Source organism: Aquarana catesbeiana, linkage group LG07, assembly GCF_042186555.1.
Source record: "Aquarana catesbeiana isolate 2022-GZ linkage group LG07, ASM4218655v1, whole genome shotgun sequence".
Classification (NCBI taxonomy): domain Eukaryota; kingdom Metazoa; phylum Chordata; class Amphibia; order Anura; family Ranidae; genus Aquarana; species Aquarana catesbeiana.
The window spans coordinates 270306878-270332590 of record NC_133330.1 but is presented as its reverse complement, the minus strand read 5'-3'; the positions used below and the strand labels follow the sequence as shown (position 1 = coordinate 270332590).

General features: G+C 41.7%; 1 protein-coding gene across 1 annotated transcript in view; it reads left to right on the top strand.

Moving 5' to 3' along the window:
- Positions 1–16862, top strand: part of STX6 (syntaxin 6) — a 41932-nt gene extending 25070 nt beyond the window's left edge. Inside the window, exons 5-8 of the mRNA XM_073593340.1 lie at positions 638–760; positions 9621–9727; positions 10594–10688; positions 14860–16862. Coding sequence (XP_073449441.1) covers positions 638–760; positions 9621–9727; positions 10594–10688; positions 14860–14936 — 402 coding nt within the window. The 3' untranslated portion in view covers positions 14937–16862. The remainder of the gene's footprint in view (positions 1–637; positions 761–9620; positions 9728–10593; positions 10689–14859) is intronic.
- Positions 16863–25713: the final 8851 nt, after the last annotated feature.

Below are 25713 nucleotides of genomic sequence, written 5' to 3'. Positions count from 1 at the left end.
ACCAGAAAAAAGTTCACGTGGATCAACCTATTCTAATAGCATTGTGATACTGATCATCCAGGAGAAGGCAAAGCTAACCAGCTGCCAATATATGTCCAAAGTAGGGGAACAAATTACTCCCTGAACTTGTTGATTTTTATTTTCATTTTATATCTTTCTCACTGATTTAACATACGGTCGGTCGTCTTATTTTTGTCAAAATGATGGATTAACCCATTACATTTTAAGACTAATTTTATATTCTAGATCAGGGTTCTCCAAACTATCTAAACAAAGGACCAGTTTACTGTCCTTCAGACTTTGAGGAGGCCGGACTGTAGCCAGTGAAAGCAGATAATGCCCTGGTGTCAATGGGAGTAAACAATGTCCCATCATTGGTATAAGTGTGAGGAATATTTCCCCTATGTTGGTATCTGTAGAAGGAATAGTGTCTCATCATTGATGTCAGTGGGAGGAACAGTGCCCCATTGTTGGGGTCATTGGTAGGAATTATGCCGGTTGTTGGTGGCAGTGGGAGGAATAGTGACTTGTATCGGTGGGAGTAATAGTGCCCCAAGGGCTGGATAAAAGCAAGCAAAGGGCCACAGTTTGGAGATCGCTGTTCTAGATGCTAACCATTTGTAATGTGATTTTGCAGGCACTTTTAGGTGAAGGGACAAGACGGGGCTGGACCAGTGAACCAGACAAGTACAAAGGGCTGGACCAGGAGATCCAGTCAGCGAACTCACAATTTCTAGATGGGCAGGCTTCACAGCAACAGGTAAGATGTTCGTAATACAGGGAGAGTGTGGCAGACATAGTGTCCAAGGGTGTCAAAGTGTATGACGGCAAAAAAAAAAAAACATGCAGTACGTCTCTGCAACATATGCACATTTTCCTAAGTCTTGTGCCTTTTAACCCTTTCACTGTCAGCTGTTTTTTGCACACAAATTTAAATTTGGTCCTCTCAGATTAGTGAAAACTCCAAACAGTGTATGATTTTTGCAGGCAGACATCCTAGTAATAAAATGGTGGTAGTTCCAATTTTTTATGTCACATGATATTTGTGCATTGGTTTATCAAGCACAAACTTTCAGTAAAATATACACTAAAGTTAATATTAGGACACACAAATGCAATATATTACTCAATTTGTTTGTAAAATGTAAATCATGAGGTTGTGCGAGTAAATGGATGTCCAACATGTCAAGCTTTAAAGTGGTTGTAAACCCTCTCATATACCCAGTGAAGTGAAAAGCCTCAGATGATACACAGAGATGAAACAAATCCTCTTACATAAGTTTTACTGGCTTATCTGTAGTCTTCTCTTCCCTACACCCCTTCAAAAGTGCAGAATTGTGATAAAATCCTTCGTCTGTCAGCATCACAGAGGAGGGGGTGGAGAGCTGCAGTTACAGTGTGTGAGGGCTGATTGGAGGAAAGGGACACGCCCCCACCTTCACACAAGGCTCAGGAGTGAAGACTGAGCTCCCTTCCACATCACAAATGTATCTCATGTGTCAGAAAAACTTCTCAGAAGTGACTCATGCTAATAACAGAAAAATGAAGCACCAGAGAGAAACGACACTCAGAGCTTTGGAGAGACAAGTAAACACTACAGGTATACAGTTAGGTCCATATATATTTGGACACAGGCACAATTTTCATACTTTTGGTTCTGTATGCCACCAGAATAAAATTAAAACGAAACAATGCAAATTCATTTGAAGTGAAGACTTTCAGCTTTAATTCAAGGGGTTGAACATAAATATCAAGTACAAATTTTAGTATCTGCAACCATTTATATACACAGTCACCCCATTTTCAGGGGCTTAAATGTAATTGGACAAATGAATATAATCATAAATAAAATGTTCATTTTTAATAGGAATGCCTGAAGTCTGGAACTCATGGACATTACAAAAGACTGGGTTATCTCCTTTCTGATGCTTTGCCAGGCTCTAACTGCAGCCGTCTTCAGTTGTTTGTGGGTCTTTCTGCCTTTAGTTTTGCCTTCAGCAAGTGAAATGAACGCTCAATTGGGTTAAGATCAAGTGATTGACTCGGCCATTGCAGAATATTCCACATCTTTTCCTTCAAAAGCTCTTGGGTTTCTTTTGCAGTATGTTTTGGATCATTGTCCATCTGTACTGTAAAGCGCCGCCCAATAAACATTGCTGCATTTAGCTGAATCTGGGCTGACAGTACATCTCATTAACACTGCAGAATTCATCCGGCTGCTTCTGTCACTTCATCAATAAAAACCAATGACCCCAGTGCCAGTGGAAACCATGCATGCCAATGCCATCACACTGCCTCCACCATGTTTTACAGATGACGTTGTGTGCTTTGGATCATGAACTGTTCCAAGCCTCCTCCACACTTTTTTCTTTCCGTCATTCTGGTACAGATTAATCTTAGTTTCATCCATCCAAAGAATGCTTTTCCAGAACTCGTTTGGCTTTTTTAGATGTTTTTTTGGCAAAGGCTTTTCTATTCTTCAGGCTTATGAATGGTTTGCACCTTGTGGTGTATTTGCTCTTGTGAAGGATTCTCTTGATTGTAGACTTTGACAATGACACGCCCACTTCCTGAAGAGTGTTCTTCACTTGTCTGGATGTTGTGAATGGGTTTTTCTTTACCATAAAGAGGATCCTGCGATCATCCATCACTGTTGTCTTCCGTGGACGTCCAGGACTTTTTATGTTGCTGAGCTCACCAGTGCATTCTTCTTTCCCCTGAAAGTACCAAACTGATGATTTGGCCACTCCTAATGTTGCTGCTATCTCTCTGATGGATTTGTTTAGTTTTTGAATCCTTTCAATGGCCTGTTTCGCTTGCTAAAGCTGCTGGCAATAATCGCATGAAAAATCTGACAGGCTGGTTGCACCCAAGTTAATCAATCAACTTGGGCACATTCCGTTTGCCCATACATGTTTTGAATCTTGTCAGGTCTTTGCCGAACCGGCCGAAATTCGAACAGTCTATTGCCAGCTTTACACAGATGGGTCACCACCTCTTGCAACCCCATTGTAAGCTGTATCTGTTACCTAAAGCTATATGTAGAAGAGCCACGTGCCTCCCCTGCTTACATATATAGGTAATTGTTATACAGTGGATATAAAAAGTCTACACACCCCTGTTAAAATGTCAGGTTTCTGTGATGTAAAAACACGAGACAAAGATAAATCATTTCAGAACTTTTTCCACCTTTTTAATGTGCCCTATAAACTGTGCAACTTAGTTGAACAACAAACAGAAATCTTTTAGGTGGAGGGAAGTAAAAATAAAAAACTAAAATAATATGGTTGCATAAGTGTGCACACCCTTACACTAATACTTTGTTGAAGCACCTTTTGATTTTATTACAGCATTAAGTCTTTTTGGGTATGAGTCCATCAGCATGGCACATCTTGACTTGGCAATATTTTGCCCACTCTTCTTTACAGAAACACTCTAAATCTGTCAGAATACGAGGGCATCTCCTGTGCACAGCCCTCTTCAAATCATCCCACAGAATTTCAATGGGATTCAGGTCTGGGCTCTGGCTGGGCCATTCCAAAACTTTAATCTTCTTCTGGTGAAGCCATTCCTTTGTTGATTTGGATGTATGCTTTGGCTCATGCTGAAAGATGAAGTTCCTCTTCATGTTCAGCTTTCTAGCCGAAGCCTGAAGGTTTTGTGCCAATATTGACTGGTATTTGGAACTATTCATAATTCCCTCTACCTTGACTGAGGCCCCTGTTCCACCTGAAGAAAAACAGCCCCAAAGTATGATGCTGCCACCGCCATGCCTCACTGTGGGTATGGTGTTCTTTTGGTGATGTGCAGTGTTGTTTTTGCGCCAAACATATTTTTTGGAATTATGGCCAAAAAGTTTAACCTTGGTTTCATCAGACCATAACACATTACTTCAGATGTGTTTTTGCAAAATTTAGCCAGGCTTGAATGTTTTTCTTTGTAAGAAATGGCTTCCGTCTTGCCACTCTACCCCATAGCCCAGACACATGAAGAATACGGGAGATTGTTGTCACATGTACCACACAGCCAGTACTTGCCAGATATTCCTGCAGCTCCTTTAATGTTTCTGTAGGCCTCTTGGCAGCCTCCCTGACCAGTTTTCTTCTTGTCTTTTCATCAATTTTGGAGGGACGTCCACTTCTTGGTAATGTCACTGTTGTGCCATATTTTCTCCACTTGATGATGACTGTATTCACTGTGTTCCATGGTATATCTAATGTCTTGGAAATTGATTTGTACCCTTCTCCTGACTGATACCTTTGAACAATGAGATCCCTCTGATGCTTTGGAAGTTCTCTGCAGACCATGGCTTTTGCTGTAGGATGCGACTAAGAAAATGTCAGGAAAGACCTACTAGAACAGTTGAACTCTATTTGGGGTTAAGCAGAGGCATTTTTAAATGATGGCATGTGTGTACTGACTCCTATTTAACATGAGTTTAAAAGTCATTGCTTAATTCTGAACATAGCTACATCCCCAGTTATAAGAGGGTGTGCAACCTTATGCAACCACATTATTTTAGTTTTTTATTTTTACTCCCCACCCCCCTAAAAGATTTCACTTTGTCTTTCAGTTGAGTTGTACAGTTTATAGGTCACATTAAATGTGGAAAAAGTTGTGAAATGATTTATCTTTGTCATTTTTTTTTTACATCACAGAAACCTGACATTTTAACAGGGTGTGTAGACTTTTTATATCCAGTGTGTGTGTGTATGTATGTATGTATTTATATGTGTGTGTGTATGTGTGTGTATGTATGTATATGTGTGTGTGTGTGTGTGATAAATAAATATATATAATTTATACAAGCACACTTGTATGTATGTGTTTGTTTTTTTGTTTTTTTTTTGTTTTCTGTTGAATGGTTCTGTATACCTCTTTGCTCCAGTTATCATTTATATTGCTTATGCTGTGTTCTGTTAAAAAGCTTGGTGGAATATGCTGGGACTTAATAAGTTTAAAAAAAAGAGGGAGGTTGGATGAACAATGAGATATCAAATGTACACCTGTATGAAATTTAAAGGAGTTGTCAGCATTCTAGAAAATGGTAGCTTCTTATTCGGATTCCCCCCCACCCCACCCACAAACACACATCTGGCATCACATCAGTGGCAATATAAACAACACTTTAGAGACCACTCTGTCTTCCTAAATAATTGGATCCCAGAGAGACAAAGACCATGTAAACTTTACCTTGCTATGACAAGAAAAAGAGCCAAGGAGACAAGAGCTCACAGTTAAATACCTCGTTATCACTGGACATGTGGCTTCAAGTCTGTGCTGCCCAGCACCAGGACATCCTCTGTGCTTTTTCTATAGAAAGTGAGCGGGAGGGACATAAGTCTTTTGCACCGCTGGGTTAATGAATGCCTAAAAGAATGATGTTGGGAAGAGTGAATGGCTTTGTATCACGCAGTGTAAATCCACCTCTAGTCTGCAGATTACCTCTCCTGTGGAATACCTTTGATGAATGCATTGTGAAATGGGCACTGGGCTAAATACACAACTCCATCCAGATCATAATGATCATATTCGGATTGCCAGCCTGCGGCCTATAATTCCATAGTTCCAGATGTCTGTAGCGCTACAGTCAGGATTACATATTTTTTTCTCTTTTGTAATATTTCAAGCTCTGCAGATGAAGCCAAGCTGTGTATTTCAATACTTGAGCAGCCCATCGATGAGTCGTGTGTTTTTTTTTTTTTTTTTTTTTTTTCCCGTTTTAACCAGTGGGTTGAATGAAAAAGACGGACTCGATTCCCCCATCCACACACTGAGCTATTGTACTCTGACAGCAGGGAGACTTCCCCGCTGAGCTATTGTACTCTGACAGCAGGGAGACTTCCCCGCCGCCAGAATACACTGATCAGCGGGTAAAATTTGATAGGGCGGTTGTACAGAAGTCGATTGGTATATCAACTCCTTTACAACCACAGTGCCAATACATGGATTGAAATTCGGTTGGTCCATGCTGAACCGGCCAAATTTTGATCTATGTATGGCCAGCATATTTTTTTCCTTCTACAAACAACAAAGCAAATCATGCATGCCTGGAGTACCTGTTTTTCTTAAAGCGAACCGTCTGATCATAATTGCATAAATAGCAACATTGCATCCAAAATTAAATCATGTTTAGTAACCTAATTTTTCTGTGTGGCTAGCAAGCGCTGAGATAGAGTATATATAGAAACAACCAATCCCTCCATTCGTTAGACTAAAGTGACGCCGCTGCTAGCCAGACCTAGCCCTAGGGTGGATGGAGCTTAAAGGATCACTAAAGATATTTTTTTTATTTAAATAACAAATATGTTTTACTTACCTCCACTGTGCAGCTCGTTTTGCACAGAGTGGCCCCGAACCTGGTCTTCTGGGGTCTCTCGGCGGCTATCTCGGCTCCCCCCCGCAAGGACTCAACACCTTCATGCGAGCTCCCTCGCGCGGTGTTGAGTGCTTGAGGGCGCGCTCCCGTGATACAGCCGGCGGCCATAGCCGCTCACTGTATCACTCGGCCCCGCCCCCCGGCACGCCGCGTCATTGGATGTGATTGACAGCACCGCGAGCCAATGGCTGCGCTGCTTTCAATCCATCCACTGTAACCAATCAACGGCCAGGCTGAGTGGCGAAGAGGATGTTGGGGGCGAGCGCGGGACTTTCGAGGGGTCAAGTAAGTGAAACGGGGGGGTCGGTATTGTCAGATGTTTTTTCACGTTAATGCATTAAGGTGAAAAAACTTTTACCTTTACAACCCCTTTAAGTAAGTCCATGCAAATGTCAAGATTCTCTGTTTAGCATGCGTTTGGGAGCCAGGGGGTTACTTGGGTTTACAGAAAACCATGTAAGGATTTACTAACTGTACACTTTTATGAGCTGAAAGGTACCGTTTAAGGCTTGCCTAAACCAGCCTTTCTCAACTTTTGACCCCGAGGAACACTTGAAATCATGTTTGAGTCTTGAAGAACCCCTACTAAGCTCAGTATGGAAAAATACCTCTTACATTGATGGTCAGTGGGAAGATACCACACCCCCCTCCCCCTTCATCTTCAGCGTAACCACTTCAGCCCCAAAGAATTTACCCCCTTCCTAACCGGGGTAACCATTTTTTGCGATACAGCACTGCGTCGCTTTAACTGACAATTGCGCGGTCATGCGAAGTTGTACTCAAACAAAATTAATGTCCTTTTTTTTTCCCCACAAATAGAGCTTTCTTTTGGTGGTATTTGATCACCTCTGCGGTCTTTTTATTTTTTGCGCTATAAACAAAAAAAAGAGTGACAATTTTGTAAAAATCACAATATTTTTTACTTTTTGCTATAATAAATATCCCAATTTCTAAAAAACAAATTTTTTCCTCAGTTTAGGCCGATATATAATCTTCTACGAAAAAAATTGCAATAAGCGTATAGATTGTTTTGCGCAAAAGTTATAGCGCCTACAAAATAGGTTATTGATTTATGTCATATAATGTTTTTTTTGCGTTTTTTTTTTTTTTTTCTAGTAATGGCAGCGATCTGTGATTTTTATCAGGATTGCGGCAGGCAGATCGGACACTTTTGACACTTTTTTTTAAAAACCATTGACATTTTATACAGCGTAGAGCTGTACAATTAATCGTTAAAAAATCGTGGTCTCGATTCAACCCCCCTGACTATCTCTATTGCAGAGTTTGCCGTTCTTTCATATAACAAGTGGAGAGACTTATCTGCTCACTCAGCTGTCAAAAGAAAACATCTGGGCAGTCTGCCAAGTTTTCAACATGAAACATTGTAACTAACTCTTCCTTCTTAGATCAAAGGGATAAACTTTGTGTGAAAAAAAAAATCCAGGCAGTCTGCCAAGTTTTTAAACAACCTGTAAATGCAGGAAGTTTAACCACTTAAAGTCTAAATCTTTTTCTGACACTTGTTTCTTAAGTTAAAATCAATTTAATGTGAAAGATGATGTTACGCTGCGAGAATCGTGATCTATCTTCTAAGCAAAAAAAATCGTGATTCTCATTTTAGCCAGAATCGTGCAGCTCTAATACAGCGCTATAACTAGACACTGATTACTGTATAACTGTCACTGGCAGGGAAACACTAGGGGGCGATCAAGGGGTTAAATGTGTTCCTTCACTGTGTGTTCTAACTGTGGGGGGATGGGACTGACTTGGGGAGGAGACCGATCTTGTTTCTATATACTAGGAACACACGATCTATCTCCTACTCCCTGACAGGATGTGGATTTGTGTGTTTACACACACAGATCCAAGTTCCTGCTTTGTCATGAGCAATCGCGGGTGCCCAGCGGACATCGCGGCCGCCCGGCACGCGCATCGGGTCCTCAGTGACGCGGCGTGACCCCTTAAAGCGGCTGCTTGATGGCGGGCAGTTGGCATCTGGTTAAAGAGGAGGTGCAGCCTGGGTGAAAAAAATGAAGGGTCAGCAGAATCAAATACTGTAGCTGCTGACTTTTAATATTAGGGCACTTAGCTGTCTAGGGAGCCCATGATGTCGACACCCGGAAGTGGGAAAGGGGACCCCGGAGGAGGGGAGGAAGCATATAAGTGGAAGTTCCACTTTTGCGTGGAACTCCGCTTTAGTCCCCTTTCACACTTATACAACTTGTCCCACGATTTTGTACTGCAAAATCGTATGACAAGTCGTTCTCCATGATTTTCAATGACTACCATTCATATTGGCACAACTTTAAGTCGTGCCGACTTCAAAGTAGTCCCCGCACTACTTTGGTCCAACTTCCATGCTGCGAGTTGATGTCCATAGACCTCAATGTTAAAACCTCAAGTAGCATGCAAATCATACCTGAATAATATAGACACGATTTCAGTACGACTTTGTAAGCACAAGCTGAGAATGGTTAATGGCAAAGTTGTGGCAAAGTTGTACAAAGTAGTACTGCTTCCAAATCGCGGTAAAATCACGGCCGCAAAATTGCGGTAAAATCGCATGACTTTGAAGTCGCACAAGTGTGAAAGGGGCCTTAAGGGTTGTACACACGGGCTGAATATCAGACGGCATCGGCCGGTTCAATAGAAACCAGCCGACGTTCAGCCCGTGTGTACCGCAGCCAGTGTGACAAAAGCCGGCCAATCAGCTGGCTTCGGTCAAAGGGGTATGACCAAAAAAGGTTCGCCAATCAACATCTGATCAGCATCCTCAAAAAAAATGGCTGAGAGCGCAGACTGGTGTGTTCTGACGGGAGGGGGTTAGCCTCCCTGTCAGAACACAATAGCTCAGCAGGGGAGATCACTGTACTAACATTGCATAATTAGTACAGTGGCTCCTCCTGAGCGCTTCAGTTTTTTTCTTTCAGCCTGCTGGGTGCGTACCAGGCTTTAGGTCAGAATTCCACCTTTGCAGATGGCTAAAAAAATGATCTGTGTGACTGTGCAATTGGCCCCAAAACTTGTGTTTGTTATTCTGAGGTGTGTGTACAGTAAAAGGAATGATTTCTGAACTGCAAACATTTTCCACCAAGAAAAATCTAGGTTTATATTCGGACGCATTGTCAAGGCTTTCAAATGCTCTTTTTGGATGTTTTGGGGTTTTTTTTTATTGCCCTGGTTGTTTCTAAGTATATGTGGTATGACACTGCTGATTTTGTCATCTCTTCATTCACCTTAGATGATCATGGAGCAGCAGGACGAGGAATTGGGGCTGGTATCTCAGAGCATCGGAGTGCTGAAGAATATGTCACAACGCATTGGAAATGAGCTGGATGAACAAGCTGTGTGAGTGTCTAAATAACTAGAAGCTTAAGTTAGGGTAGAGGGAGTGAAAAAAAATAGAAATCATTTTCATTGCTATATAAAAAATGAAAATTTAGGTGCCGAAACCGAAATTGACGTTTTTAAAAAAAAAAACGATATATCTTTATAAATAATTGTGTTATGTTTGACTTTTCAAATAATATCATGAGTTTAAATGAATATGAATTTATTATCTGCACTTTTTTGAAGCGATTTAAAAAAAAAACTTGCTGCATTTTTGGTGCATATTTGGCAAACCGCACCAAAAACACACCTCCCTATTGAAATGCATTGAAAATACAGCAGAAAAGCAACAAAAATGCACTGTGTTGAGTTTTTGATGCATTTTTTGAGTCACATGACCTATGAAAAACACACCATAATCAAGTTAAAAATGCGTCAAAATCGCTGGCGTTTTCAGCAGCCATAATCGGCACAACGCTGAAAACCTTATTTTCAGGCTATAATTTTCGACACATCAATAATCTATATTCTTTTTCAGGTCTTTTGACTAAACCTGCTATTTTCTCTTTAAAAGCACCATTGGAACCCGCCAAGTATTATACATAAACAGGCACTTAGTTACATTAATTTGCTTATAAACGTTCCCTTCTCTTTTTCACTTTGTAGTTAATGTACAGTGGAGGACAACATACAGTATTTCAGTTATCAGTCATTTTTAGGTTGAGAAAATTTTTAATAGAGTTGTATAGAAGTATGTTAGTTATAAATAGAAGTATGTTAGTTATACGTAGCAAAGTGCAGCACAATATTTAATTATTGAGTATAGTGCAATTTAAATATTAAAATCTTCAGATAAAAACCTTTGCCATTTTTCTTCACTTAAGGATGCTGGATGACTTTTCACATGAATTGGACACAACACAATCTCGGATGGACAATGTTTTAAAGAAGCTGGCAAAAGTGTCTCATATGACTAGTGGTGAGTTAGAAATGCATCAGGCAAACATGGTTATATTAATAGGAATGTTTCTACAAATGCAATTTTTAAATAGTACTTCTAAATGTAAAGCTGTGTAGCTTTATCAGAATATTGTCTTCTCGTGCCCCCTGCCGGCGCTCCTGGCTCCTTCGCCTTGACCAGTGCTCCCAATATGGAGCTTGCTATGGGGGCATAAGACACACAGAGCCACGGCTCAGTCCGCCCTCTGCTCTCTCCTCATTGGATCACTGGCTGTGATTGACAGCAGTGGTAGCCAATGGCTCTCACTGCTGTCTTAGCAAATGAGGGAAGAGAGACCTGGGACAGCCGAGGCTCTTGTGCACATCACTGGATCAAGAGGGGGCTCATGTAAGTATTGGGGGGGGGGGGGGGAGCAGCACACAGCTTTTTTTTATCTTAATGCATAGAATGCATGAAGGTAAAAAAACTTTCAGCCTCTACAAATACTTTAAATATGTTGCATATTTCTGGAGCCTGTGATGTCCTGGAGCTGCATACAGCCACCCACAGGCATGAATCGGTAAAGGTGGCTGTATGCAGCTAAACGCCGCTGTGAGGGTAAAGTAGCACATGAGCGTTTAGGTCTGTGCTCATGCTCTACTCTCTCTCTCGCGCTCTCTCTCTCTCGAATGTAACATAGAGACATTGCTATTTCATAATAATACCAATAAGCATTAGTACTGAATGAAGGTGAGTGGATATTTTTTTATCTGTTTGTGTTTCCTGTAAACCTTGGGTACATAAAACTATTAGTGATTTAAGGCATCCCTAAAGTAATCCATGAGTCGGAAAGTAAAGATTTACTATCTTAAAAGTAATATCTAGATGTTATTTTGCCTAAGCAGTACCCTGGAATATCTACCTATTAACCTAGATCGTGCCTAAAAAAAACAGCAGCGTACTTCCTGTGCCTTCAGCCTCATAGCAGTGTATCTGCTGTGTGACATCTTATGAGATTTGGTAATATTACTACTATTTTGCTTACTGTTGTCCTTGCTGTAGGAATGCCACCCGCAGTGCTATTGTGTTCTGCTGGAGGCGGGGGGGGCCTTCCTGGCCTGCAGAACACAATATATACTGCTAGCAGCTGTAGCTGCCGGCAGTAATTGCATGTGAAAAAAACTGACAGGCTGGTTCTATCCAAGGCGCTCCATCGATCGACTTGGGTACAATCGGTCTTGCCCCTATACATGGATCTAATCTGGACTGATCCTTGTTGAACGAAACAAATTTTCGATCCATGTATGGCTGGCATTACTGTTGCTCATTCAGACATTTCATGACATTCAAAGAGATGTATGGGAATGTTTTTGTGGAATCATAATTGCCTAGGTGGATGCAGCATTGGTCGGATGGGACATCTGTCCCCCGCCAACTCTATGACTGAGAACTGATCGATCAAACACGGGCGATTGCTCGGTTTAGAGAGCTCCCCAAGCAGATATCTGGTGACTGTCAGTCCCCGCTCTCTGCTGTGCCCCCCCCCCCCCCCCCCCCCATGCTCACTGGAGTTGGGTGCCGGTCCAGGCATGTGGGTGGATCCCAACGATTTGGTCACGATCTTTCCTGAGCCTGGACCAGCTCTGTGATGTCAGCCGACAGCCCGCTTCAGCCCCCTGTCTGCTGAAAACAGGTCACAGGTATGCAGAACGAACTGCACTCCTGTGATCCATAGGAGAAGTACAACCAAAGAAGCTTTGGCTGTACCTCTCCTTTTTAAGGAACCAATAAAAAGGTGTGAGTGGAAGGACAGAGCTGTGCCTTCAGACCTGGGTTCCCTTTTTGGATAAGTGAATGCCATAGCTGCCAAAAAATAGTAGGTACCTACTGTTAAGGTCTCTGAACAGTTTGAAAATCTAAATTTAAAAACAGGGAGAGAGCTTTAGTGTGGTTGAAGCCAAAGGTATTTAATGGGCTTATGCATCTATAGCCTTTGTATACAAGGCGTAAGGCTGTAATGTTCAGACCATTCAGTGGCCTGGTGGGTAAAGATATCAGCTCTTTTATGAACTATGTTGAGCACCTGTGACTGTTGAAAATGCTTGCTATTGAGATTTTTCATGTCTCTGTGGGAACCTACCAATCTTTCAATTTTCTCAGTAGGAAAAGGGAAAAAATAACTCTCCTACCCAGGTACTGTAGGCTAAATTGCAGGAGAATGTGTGATGGGTCCTGAGGCTTTTGAGGATGGCCAGATGTCTCCCCACCTGTTGTCAGGAAGACATCTGCCTGCCCATGGCAAGCCTAAGGCAAAAACTGGATAACACACAAAGTCAGCCATCTTTAGCAGCTCTATTTTGCATATATTTCATCTTATGTACCGCTAGTGAGTGTGTGTGTATATGTGTGGTATAGTTCAGTTCTTTTAGTCATTAAAGTGTATCTGTCATAACATAATGTAAGAGTTGAATACCGTGCAAAGTTAGCATCATTCTTACCGTTTATAATAAAAGGAGGTAAGAACTTCTCCTTTTCTTCAGTGTTGCTTGTGGTTAAATGTTCATGATAACATTTCGGTCAAGATAAAGGCAAGTTTAGGCACCTAGGGTGCCTAGAATCAGAGGTGCAGATCTGCCATTTAGTTAAGGGGATAATTTAACTTTTTTTTTTTTTGTTTTGGATAGAGTGGAAAGGGATTAGACTGATTTGCCAGGTTTTTGTTGTCCAGTTTACCATTATCTTTGAAAGTGAAAATAAAATAAAATCCCATATTTTGGGTTATTCCCAGAGAAGTAATAGTAGGGAAATCGTCCAGTGGGGACACTAGTTCTGCTGACTTGAGGGTCCCCAAGGAATTCCCTTAATTTGCAGTGATTTCCTCTTACTTTTTGCAGTGATTTCCTCTTACTTCCTGTTTGGCTATGGGACCGGAATTGAAGGGATATCTCTGTACAGGTAATAGGACACAGATGGCGAAAAAAAATCTGACCGGCATTATAACCCTCCCTTAAACCTTGTACACACGATTGGATTTTCTGCAGACAAAGCATCAGACTTTTGTCTGAAGGGCGTGTGCCGTGAACTTGTCTTGCATACAAACGGTACACAATTGTCAGCCAACAAACACGAACGTAGTGACGTACTACGTGGAATTTCAGCTCTTGAGCGCCACCCTTTGGGCGCCGTCTGCTAATGTCGTGTTTGGTGAGCATTGATTCCGAGCATGCGTGTTTGTACTTTGGACTTTCGTGTGACGGACTTGTGTACACAGGATAGGAAAATCTGACAACAGACTGTTGTCCAATGAAACTTTACTAGCCTGCCATCCAACATTTGTTGGCGGAAAGTTGGCCAACAATTGTCTGATGGAGCGTACTAATGGTCGGATTTTAGACAAACGGTCTCATCACACAATTCCCTGCCAAAAATCCGATCGTGTGTATGATGCTTTACTCTCCAAAATGGAAAACAAAAGTTTTGCCTATAGCCCTATTTTAAAGAATTGTGTCACTTTGCTAATTTAGGGAAAGTGGCAGGTTCTCTTGAAATAAGAACTGACACCCTTTGACTCTTAAGTTCACCATGCTCTGTCACTGCTTCATTGCTTTGCTGGAGCCCTCTGTAAATAGCAGCCAGTCTCCAGGCCCTAACATTACCATGACATGGAGCTTACACAGGTTGAGGGCTCCTGGCTCCAGGGTAGTGCAGAGAAGATGGGTATCACTGGGTCTGGGGTTCTTCTTGCTAGAGAACATTTGCTTTGGAAAGCGATCTGTCATTTCAGTTTTGTATGTTGCACCTTGGGAGTTTCCTCCCAAGACCTGCTCTCTAGTTCCCTTGTTCAACTCCAGAACTTTTTCCAAGCCTCTCCCATCCTATGGAACTCCTTACCCCAATCTGTCCGACTATCTCCTACTCTGCCCACTTTTAGGCGATCCCTGAAAACCCTTCTCTTCAGAGAAGCCTATTCTGCCTCCACCTAACAACCATACTTTTATTTTCTCCATCAGCTCATGCCCCACAGCTTTTACCTTTTTGTATCACTTGACCCTCCTTCCTAGATTGTAAGCTCTAATGAGCAGATTCCTCCTGTATTGTATTGTATCATAACTGTACTGTCTGCCCTCATGTTGTATAGCGCTGTGCAAAATGTTGGCACTATATAAATCCTATATAATAATAAATTAACACTGTTATTTTCTGTCTGCAGATCGCCGTCAGTGGTGCGCCATCGTTGTGCTCCTTGCCCTGCTGCTCGTGGTGCTGATCCTTTTCTTTGCGCTGTGACTTACAAACTTACTCCTTCCATGGAATTCCAACAATACATTTTACAGTATCACAACAAACTAAGCTATATTAATGTGTTAATTGGCATTGCCGTGACAAAAGGGCATTTGTGATTTTTGAAAATCAAGTGAATACAAGCTGCAGCACCACCTTCAGGTGGTGCAGGACTACGGCGTCCCCTCTTTTTCAGAAACTTGCTACAACACGCAGAGAGCCCGACACTTTTCTGCTTTTATCCTAAGCAGTTTACACACTGGATTACTGCTGTCTGTATTCTGTGTTCCTGCCTCATCTTCCTTCCCAAAGGAAACACGCCTGAGCTTGCCTGTCTGCCGGAACATCAGCAAAGGAGAAACCTTGGGCCTGTGGCTCCGGAGTGTACTGTTTTCAAAAGGGGAGATTTAAACCACATGTGACGTGACGGTACTGCAGAGCTGCTTGGCTAGGAACCATTAGCATCTGGAATAAATTACAGGCCTGCTTCAGCTTCCGGCAGAATCGAACCTGGACACGGCCACAAGATCTGTTTAACGCTAGTACCATTGCGGTTGACGGCTTTATTTTTGTAAGACCGTGTGCTACGTTATATAACAATGGCTGCATTCATTCTGCTATTACACATCTGTGACCAGAGGTCCTCATCTGCTCAACAAGATGCCGTTCTGAGAACGGGGGATGCAGAAACAAAGGCCCTGTCTACAGTACGGGAACATGGCTACCATAACATTTCGAAATCCAGGAGATTTGATAATGAAGATTGATGGGTTTTGTCTCATGATATTTGAATTACTATAAGAAGGATGCTTCACATCTGGAATGATTTAGCCGGATAGGGAGTGCCATTGAGTGAGATTATGGTTTATACTACTGTATTATTAAGATTTGATGATAGGACTGAATCTGTGTGCACTCTACTGATTTTATTTTTATATCTGTTCTATTGATAGGCAGGCTGTGTTGTCTTACAATTCCTGATGCCACTTTACACCCCCCCCCCCCTCCCCCAACTCAAGCTTTTGTCCGTTGCCTGCCTTGTAGCGTCTTTACTGAATGTGTTTTGTCCCTGTCTGTTTGTACCATATGTGTTGTAATTAACCACATTCTGTCGAACCAAACACTACATCTATTCCAAACTCTGGGAACTGTCATGGAAAGTTGGCAGCATCCGTTATGTAAATCTGTTTTTGAGCCGTTGGACATGGGAGGGACACGACCGGCTGTTGTGAATGAATCGTCACCTGAGACTTTATTGGCTGACATCCATCAAGCTATTTAACAAAATAGTGCTAGTTCTGACAAATCACCAGACTTCATGAGGAACTTGCTTGGTGCTAGATATGAAGGATATTTTGCCTACTTTGTGGATTGTTATTTAAGATAAAATTTAATGTCCTAAAGTATGGATGTTTGAGTTGTGGGAAAATTATCTGTCAGTTGAGAAAGGGTTCAAAAACTGACCTTTGTCACAATAATCACCACGGCTACAATTAGGCTTTACTTTGGAAGCGTCTCCATTACAGCCCCATTTGTTGTTTTTTTGTGTTTTTTTTTATTTTTTCCTTTTTTTTTTTTATATATGTCTTCTGTCCCATTGGGAATATTGACCCTTATTTCCCGTCCCAGAAACAAATAAGGCCTCCTGCTAGAGATGAGCGCTGTCTATCAGAACTCATTAAGTATTTGTCTACTCAGACAGCAGTGGGAGAGGTGGGGGGCGCTATCAATCATGTTAGATGCAACTACTGCATGGAACAGAACAGAACCAAATGCTCCATGCGCTTAGTCCCTTGTAGGATTCAATCAGGACTTTTTAAAATGTTTTGATGGTTCAAGCTAATCTCCATGCAAACAACATACACAGATTACATATGTGTGTGTGTATATATATATATATATATATATATATATATATATATATATATATATATATATATATAGAGAGAGAGCGCGCACACACGCTGTTTTACCTGCCAAATTATGTATCTCTGTCCATTTCTAAGCTTTACACAGCTCCATCGCCTAGAGACCTAACTACTGCACTTAAAGCGGTAGAAAATCCTCCTGCAATGAAATGCCATAAAATGCTAGTATGCATCACATATTAGCACATTATGAAAGACTTGCCTCCAAAATGAAGCCCTCCAGCAGCACGCTGACAGTTCTTCCATCTTCACCCAGTCTATTTAAATGGCCGAGCCGCGATTACGTCACTGGAGTCTGCACGCAGGAGTCACGGCCGTGGCACAGCCTACTCAATGTGTGGTGAGCCGTCCATAGAGAGCTCAGTGTGCATGCGCCTGTGACGTCACTCGCTGCTAGTCATTGAAATATCTCCTAAACGGTGCACATTTAGGAAATATTAATTTTACATTTTATTGTAAGCTTACCTGTAGGTAAAAGTGCCAGAATAGACTTTACTACCACTTTAAGTAAGGCCGGCCATACACTGTTCACATCTCGTCCAGTTTCTGCTGTACCAGCCGAGATTCGAAACATTAATGGGCAGGCTGAAAATACCAAGTTGATCATGCGATCAACTTGGGTACAACCAGCCTGCCGTATTCGCTTCCGATCATCGCAAGCAGCTGCTATAGCCGCTAGCGATAATCAGTGTCTTCTCCTGGCGGGGACGGCTTCCCCTACCGGGAGAAGACAATTGCATGGCAGGAGGGATTCTCCTGTCAACACTGTGTTAATGGGGGAATCGTGCAAGTTACTTTTCTGCAGCCCGTGGTTGCAGGAAAGAAATTTGCACCATCTATGGGCTGCCTTATACAGCTTGGTCTTGTCCTTGCCCACAGGCTGTGGACGGTGAAGGAGAAGCCACACACTGATGCCTTTATCTCTGTCACTCTGCTCTCTCCTCTTTTAACATGTCCCTTGTTAGCAAATGAGCATTTCCGTACACCTGATTAGCTCCTTGTGCTACTTATCCCACTCTGAGCCTGAGCTCTGCTGAAATTGGACTGCAAGAGGCCGATATCATGTCAGGTTCCAGTACTTACGCTAGCCGCTTTATAAAATACACTTAAAGTTCACCTTTTGAAAAAAAAATAATAAATGCACCTCCTTTTTGCAGGTAAAAAAGTGCATGTAATATTTTTTTTCTAAGGGGCCTGCAGAGCATGGAACCCGAGATTGGCTGTTTGCTTGTACCTCATATGGACAGGCAGTTACCTGAGAGCTGGAAGAATCAATGAACTACCAGAGCACTCACCAGCTCCCTCGTAGTTAATTGAAAGCTACAAGCGGCTGATGGTACTTGTAGTTTATCCATACACAGGAAGCTGTGAATGAATGATGTGGCAATGTCGGCGGAGCCCTGCAAAGCCGCTCTGTTTTTTTTTTTTTTTTTTTTAAATTGTGACAGTGGGTATAGGGAGAAGATCCCCAGCCCGCTGTCACAGAGAGGGGGAAACAGGCATGCGGGGTGCATGCTAAATATTCAAGTCTAGAAACAGATGGAACATGTTCCAAAGGTGAACTTATCCTTTAATAATTTCTAATGAACATATACCTGCACGAATTGGTGTTTTGTTTTTTGTTTTTTAACCCACCTGGAGTTCAGCTTTAGCACAAATAACATTCTGTTATTGCAAGCCGATACAGACTTGTATGCTGTAAGGCCCATTTCACACTAGCGGACTGATCGGGTGTGCCTGTCAGTTTTTTAGGTGGACTTGATCGGACCCTCCAGTCTCTTCTATGGCGTGGTGGGTGTCGATTGACATGTGTCCATTGACACCCGCCAATATCCTATCCTATCCACTAAAAAAAGACGGATGGGGATCCCCATCTGTCTGGCGGATTGGATGGCAGTCGGGTGTAAATGGTCAGGTGATCCGTTTACATTCGACTGCCCATAGGGGAGAGTGGGCTGTGTCTCCTCTGCATGAGCAGACACGGGCCAACCATCCACCCGCTCAGCAGGGATCAGTGGACAGATTCCCCACTGAGCAGGCAGACTCCAAAGGAGCCCACCCCATGTGGAAGGGGCCTTAAGCTTACTTCAGACAGATCTGCATGGATGAATTGTAATTGCTCAAGATTAGTTGGACTTTTTTATTTTTTTTTTTTTTTTTCAACATGTGGGTTCCTGTAATGATTGCCATATAAGCAGTGTATTTAATTGCATTGTGTAAATTTTCCACAATCAATCACCTTTCTCCCTTATATCTACATGATTGATCTTGTGTGATTTTATAGAGTTGTGCGTGGAGAAGAGTAAAATATAAAACTAAATATGTAGTTTGCAAAGACATGTGCAAAGTAGGAGTGTCCTTTCAGATCTTCTTATTCTCCATCAGATAGAGAATTGAGTAAATGATCTCTGGTGCACATACAGTGAATCTGGAAAGTATTCACGGCGCTTCACTTTTTCCACATTTTGTTATGTTATAGCCTTATTCCAAAATGGATTAAATTCATTATTTCCCTCAAAACTTTACAAGCAATACCCCATAATAACAACATGAAAGAAGTTTGTTTGAAATATTTGCAAATTTATTAAAAATGAAAAAATCCCATGTACATGAGTATTCACAGCCTTTGCTCAATACTTTGTTGAAGCACTTTTGGCACCAATTACAGCCTCAAGTCTTTTTGAGTATGATGCTACAAGCTTGGCACACCTATTTTTGGTCAGTTTCTCCCATTTTTCTTTGCAGGACCTCTAAAGCTCCATCAGGTTGGATGGGAAGCGTCGGTGCGCAGCCATTTTCAGATCTCCCCAGAGATGTTCAATCGGGTTCAAGTCTGGGATCTGGCTGGGTCACTCAAGGACATTCACAGAGTTGTCCCGTAGCCACTCCTTTGTTATCTTGGCTGTGTGCTTAGGATCGTTGTCCTGTTAGAATATGAACCTTTGCCTCAGTCTGAGGTCCAGAGCACTCTGGAGCAGGTTTTCATCAAGAAAGTCTCTGTACATTGCTGGATTAATCTTTCCCTTGATCCGGACTTGTCTCCCGCTTCCTGCTACTGATAAAACATTCCAACAGCATGATGCTGCCACCACCATGCTTCACTGTAGAGATGGTATTGACCAGGTGATGCGTGGTGCCTGGTTTCCTCCAGACATGACACTTGCCATTCAGGCCAAAGAGTTCAATCTTTGTTTCATCAAACCAGAGAATTTTGTTTCTCATGGTCTGAGAGTCCTTCAGGTGCCTTTTGGCAAACTCCAGGCAGGCTGTCATGTGTCTTTTACTAAGGAGTGGCTTCCTTCTGGGCACTCTACCATACAGATCTGATTGGTGGAGTGCTGCAGAGATGGTTGTTCTTCTGGAAGGTTCTTTCTCCACACAGAAATTCTGGAGCGCTCTCAGAGTGACCATTGGGTTCTTGGTCACCTCCCTGACTAAGGCCCTTCTCCCCGATTGCTCATTTTGGCCAGGCGGCCCGCTCTAGGAAGAGTGCTGGTGATTCCAAACTTCTTCCATTTATGGATGATGGAGGCCACTGTGCTCATTGGGACCTTTAATGCTGTAGAAATGTTTCTGTACCCTTCCTCAGATCTCTTCCCCAATATAATCCTGTCTCGAAGGTCTACAGACAATTCCTTGGAGTTCATGGAATGGTTTTTGCACTGTTATCTGTGGGACCTTATATAGACAGGTGTGTGCCTTTCCAAATCATGTTCAATCAACTGAATTTACCACAGGTGGACTCCAATCAAGTTTTAGAAACATCTCAGGATGATCAGTGAAAACAGGGTGCACCTGAGCTATATTTTGAGTTTCATGGCAAAGGCTGTGAATAGTTAGGCTACTTTTACACCAGGGCGGGGGTGCAGGCATCAGCGGTAAAGCGGCGCTATTTTTAGCGCCGCTTTACCGTCGTCTTAGCGGTGCTATTCGGGCGCTAGTGGGCGGTTTTAACCCCCGCCAGAGGCCGTAAAAGGGTTAAAACCGCCTGCAGTTGCGCTTGGGCGGTGCTGCCCCATTGTTTTCAATGGGCAAGGGTGCTTTAGGAGTGGTGTATACACCGCTCTTACAGCGCTGCAAAGATGCGGTTGTCAGGACTTTTTTTTTTTTTACCGTCCTGCAAGCGCACCGCTCCAGCGTGAAAGCACTCGGACTTTCACACTGGAGAGACAGGAGAGGCTCTTTACAGGCGATAAGCAGATGCTATTTTTAGCGCTGCAGCGCCTGTAAAGCACCTCAGTGTGAAAGTAGCCTTATGTACATGTGATTTTTTTTAATCCATTTTGGAATAAGGCTGTAACATAACAAAATGTGGAAAAGTGAAGCGCTGTGAATACTTTCCGGATTGACTGTACATGTGATTGCTGTACACAATTACTGTTAATCCTGTGGTTTTGAGTCCATTAAATGTGCCTTCTTGCAGAGGGACAATACTATAAAAGCACAATACTGACCATTCTATATAGTATAGCGTTGGCATTGTATGCCTTGGGTCCATGATCAATTAAAGAAAAAAATAGAACCAGGGTATAGGAAAGTATTTCTTATTGCCTGCAAGATAGCACTGTACACACTACTAATATTCCCACTACAGGTTTAGTCTTTTTTTTGATTGAGTTACTGTTCCATTTTTTTGTGTGTCTTTGTTTTTATACCTATGGACTGTTGTTGGAAAATATTGAAGTAGAAGTGTGTCTTTGAGAAAATCTTGAGGGAGCGATTGGGTTCCTATCTCAGCACTGCTATTTTGTGGATGTATACTGCTGCTTAGATCATGAAACTGGTAATGTTTGGGATTTGATCTCTACAGTTGGGAGTGGCAGGGGATGAATCCTGCTATTCTGTAGTACATTTCAGACCCTTGTACAAACTTTCATTTCATGAACATATTTTTAAGATTTGAATCTGTGAATTTCCATTTAGATGCAAGTGGTGAAATAAAGTGTATTTCTTTTATATAATTGTTTTTTTTTTTTTCTTTTCTCTTTCACTAGCAGTTCACAAAGCATCTCTGACCTAACCAACTATATTATATTCCTAAACAGTAGCTTCACCCCTTTGTGGTTTTTTTTTTTTTTTTTCTATCTCTGGTTAGCAAGATTATTCTCAATTCATATTTACATATCCAGCTTTGTTCTGCTGCTGCAAGCTGGGTCCAGCGCTACCATCTATCTCTCTGACGTGTGCACCTAGAACTGGTGTCTTAATGGCAGAGCAGTTTTCCTGGATGGGGTTACAGTACTTTGCCCACTTTTGTCACTGTATCATCACGTCTAAGGCCAGGCATAGATGGAGCAAATTTCTTTCCTGCAACAACAGGTTGCAGGAAAGAAATTTGCTCGATTCCCCTATCAGCACAGGCAATGTTGACAGGGGAATCCCTCCCATGGAGCCACTGTGTTCTCCCAGCAGGGGTCCTGGCCGAGAGAACACCATGATTATTGCTAGCGGCTACAACAGCTGCTAGCAATAATCACATGTAAAATCCAGCAGGCTGGTTGTACCTGTGCTATCAACTTGAGTACATTCAGCCTGCCCATATGTGATTTGAATCTCGGACTGTTCAGCAGGAGAATTTCAACAGTCTATGTCTGGCTTAACACATAAAAGAAGGAAAGCTCTTATAGGTTCATTGGATATGTTTTTTTGTTCCTGATGCTGACCCGATTAGCTATAACTGATGTTTTTGTACCTCAGTTGCAGCAGAATATTTTTTAGTGTGTTGCAACCAAGATGACCAGCAACAACAACATAAATTCCTCAGTAGCATGCAATTAAGATACTCTAATTTACCACAAACATAATTCGATTTTTGGTGGAAAAAAATCTGGAATGGTTTTGCAGAAGGTATATTAGTCTTTTCACAGGTGGCCTTCTTGATTGACTTCCCTTAATAAAGCCTCAAGAAGCGGTTTGCCAGAAAATGAGAGGGAACCTAAGGACTTCTTGGAATCAACATCTGCAGCCCTTGTCTTGAGCCAAAGAATTCTGCAGGCAGCCATCACATCAGCAGATTTGGTCATAACTTAACATGTTTCCTTTTACTCTGCATCTATCTGCAAGCAGCAAACACCAAGTTCAAACAGGAGCTGATACTACCTAGAATAAAGTGCATCAACTACCAATTCCTAGGCAAAGGAATCCAACAATGAAAATAAAGATTCTTAAGAAAAGTCTCCAGGTGTTTATCACTTCTGGAAGTAGAATATTGTTCTTGGAGAGCCAGAAACCCAGAGAAGGCTCCCTTCACAGGTCTGACTTGGCTTGGGAGAAACATGGGCCAGATATTTCCTTAGTGGAAAAACTTTACTCCAATAGTTCCAACTCCTCTGTCACCATCATAACAATGAGTTCATCAGGAAATCTTACTAATCCTCACTTGTGAACTAATGACTTGGATACTGTGGTCAGCAGGATAAATTTACTAATCCTCATTTGTGGACTAATGACTTGGACAGTGTGTCCTCAAATTCCTCAATGGTTCAAAGGATTCCTCTGATAAGGCAATAAACCTAAATGACCCTTTCCTGTGTCAGAGGATCTGAACAAATATTTCACACACACTCAGAGTAGATCTGTTATGAGAGAAATAAAAGGGCTTCCATTCCTGACAATGCTGCCTAGAAAGGCAGCATTGTCATGAATGACAGCCCCTTTATTAAGCATCAAACTGATCTAATTGTTTCAGTGCTTTGGCTAAGAACAGGTTTGCTGTAAATGAAGTCAGAACTCACAACATGCATACTTCCAGAGTAATGGAGCCAGTATGACAACGAGGGAACCTGAATTTTCACAAAGAGAAGTCCACAGTGCCAGTCTGCTGATATGTCATGACAAGTTTTCTTATTTGTTATGTTAATCCACTTGCAGTTTACCTGCAGAGAGAAGGTTTATTTAAGCCCAGGAATAGGCTAATGATAACCTTCATGGCCAACCTTTACAGATACTGAAAGGGTGCAATAAAAGATACAGTTCAAGTTTTACATTGAGCCATGTATGCTACTGTCATAGAGCACTTTGCTCTTCTGCTGAATGATATTCAAAATCAACTTCTGCCCTGATCACTCATATTTAATCGGACTATGGATGGACACATTTTCTGCAGATCTGGCAGTTTTTAAAGAAAAATGCTCACAAGCAGATTTTTCAACTAGATGGAAGATCTCTTTGTACAATGAGAGCCCTTTCACACCCGTGCATTATCACAGTGCATGGAATTGAACCATAAATGGATTAGTGAGTTATTGTAATTTTCCTTGTCAAAAGAAGTTTATTGAGTATACAATATTATAAAGATACATAAAGTAAGTTTACAAGGATCTATAAAGTAAGCTCATTGTTTTACAGTAGGGTTTATATAGGTAAATATCATGAAATTTCAAATATTAAACATTGGGTTCACGTAAACCTAAATTAAAGATATATATCATTTCCTTAGTTACTTTTGTAGGTATTTAAATGATTTATACCTACTATACATATTGTTTACAGGTAGAGTGTATATAGGTCAAATAAAGTCTGATAATGAGCTTTAATCGTAAGGTGGAGAAAAGGAAAGAGAAAGAAGAAAAAGGGTAGAAAGGTAGAGGTATGGTCCACAAGGTTGTCCCGCTCGTCAGTTTATTATTCTTTTTAGTTCTCTTTGAAGCCTTAGAATGGGTGTCTCTGTAAGTCATTTAATCTGTTACCATGGCAACAGGACAGAGTCATTGAAGTTTGACAGGAACTGTTGTTTTATCCAAGGATGCCAAAGTTTTTCAAATTTTGGAATTTGATTTTGATCGATGGCTACCATCTTAGCATGGGACATTGTATTATTCATTCTGTGAATTGTTTCTGCTAGTACCAATGTAGGAGATTTCCATGCCTTGGCCACTGTTTGTTTTGCAGCCGTTATTAGTTGGATCATAAGTTTGAATTGAGAGAGTGTTAACCATTCCGGTTTTAGATTAAGTAAAGTTATATATGGATCTGGTTGTATTATTTTTTAAAATATTTTAGATGCAATCACGAAGACTTCCTTCCAGAAGGTTTGGATTACTGGGCACGTCCACCATATGTGTAAATATGTGCCTATTTCTGGGCATCCTCGAAAACAAAGAGTTGAGGTATTAGGTGAATATTTTGCCACTCTAGCGGGTACAAGGTACCAGCGAGTTAGGACTTTATAATTTGTCTCCAGTGCTAAGATGTAGTTATTGTAATTTTCAATGGCACGCCAATGTACTGAGGGGCACACTACGCTGAAAAGCATCGTAACTGCAGGTCCAATTTTCAAACTGTTGGCAGCCCTTTCAGCTGAATGGACTGTGAGATGAGGCATATGATGTAGATCACTTAATTATATGAACACCATGGGGGTTATTTACTAAAGGAAAATCCACTTTGCACTGCAAGTGCACTGGAAATTGCACTGAAAGTGCACTTGGAAGTGCAGTCGCTGTAGATCAGAGGGGGACATGCAAGGAAAATAAAATACAGCATTTTAGCTTGCACATGATTGGATGATAAAATCAGCAGAGCTTCCCCTCATTTCAGATCTACCCCTTAGATTTAAAGCGACTGCACTTCCAAGTGCACTTTCGCTGCACTTGCAGTGCAAAGTGGATTTGCCTTTCGTAAATAACCCCCCATGAGTTGTTAACGAGATATCCTTGAAAGCACTGGTGACATTGCCATCCTAGAGGGCATCGGTGAGGTCAGGGATACATCACCAGTACCCACAAAAAGGTAAGTGTAGATAAAGAAAGTAGTGTTATATAATTTCACATCCGCATGGAGAGATGCATGGTGATGTGAATTTTGGTGAATGGTCTAATTTAACGCAAGACAATGATGTGCATGTATTAAAGGAA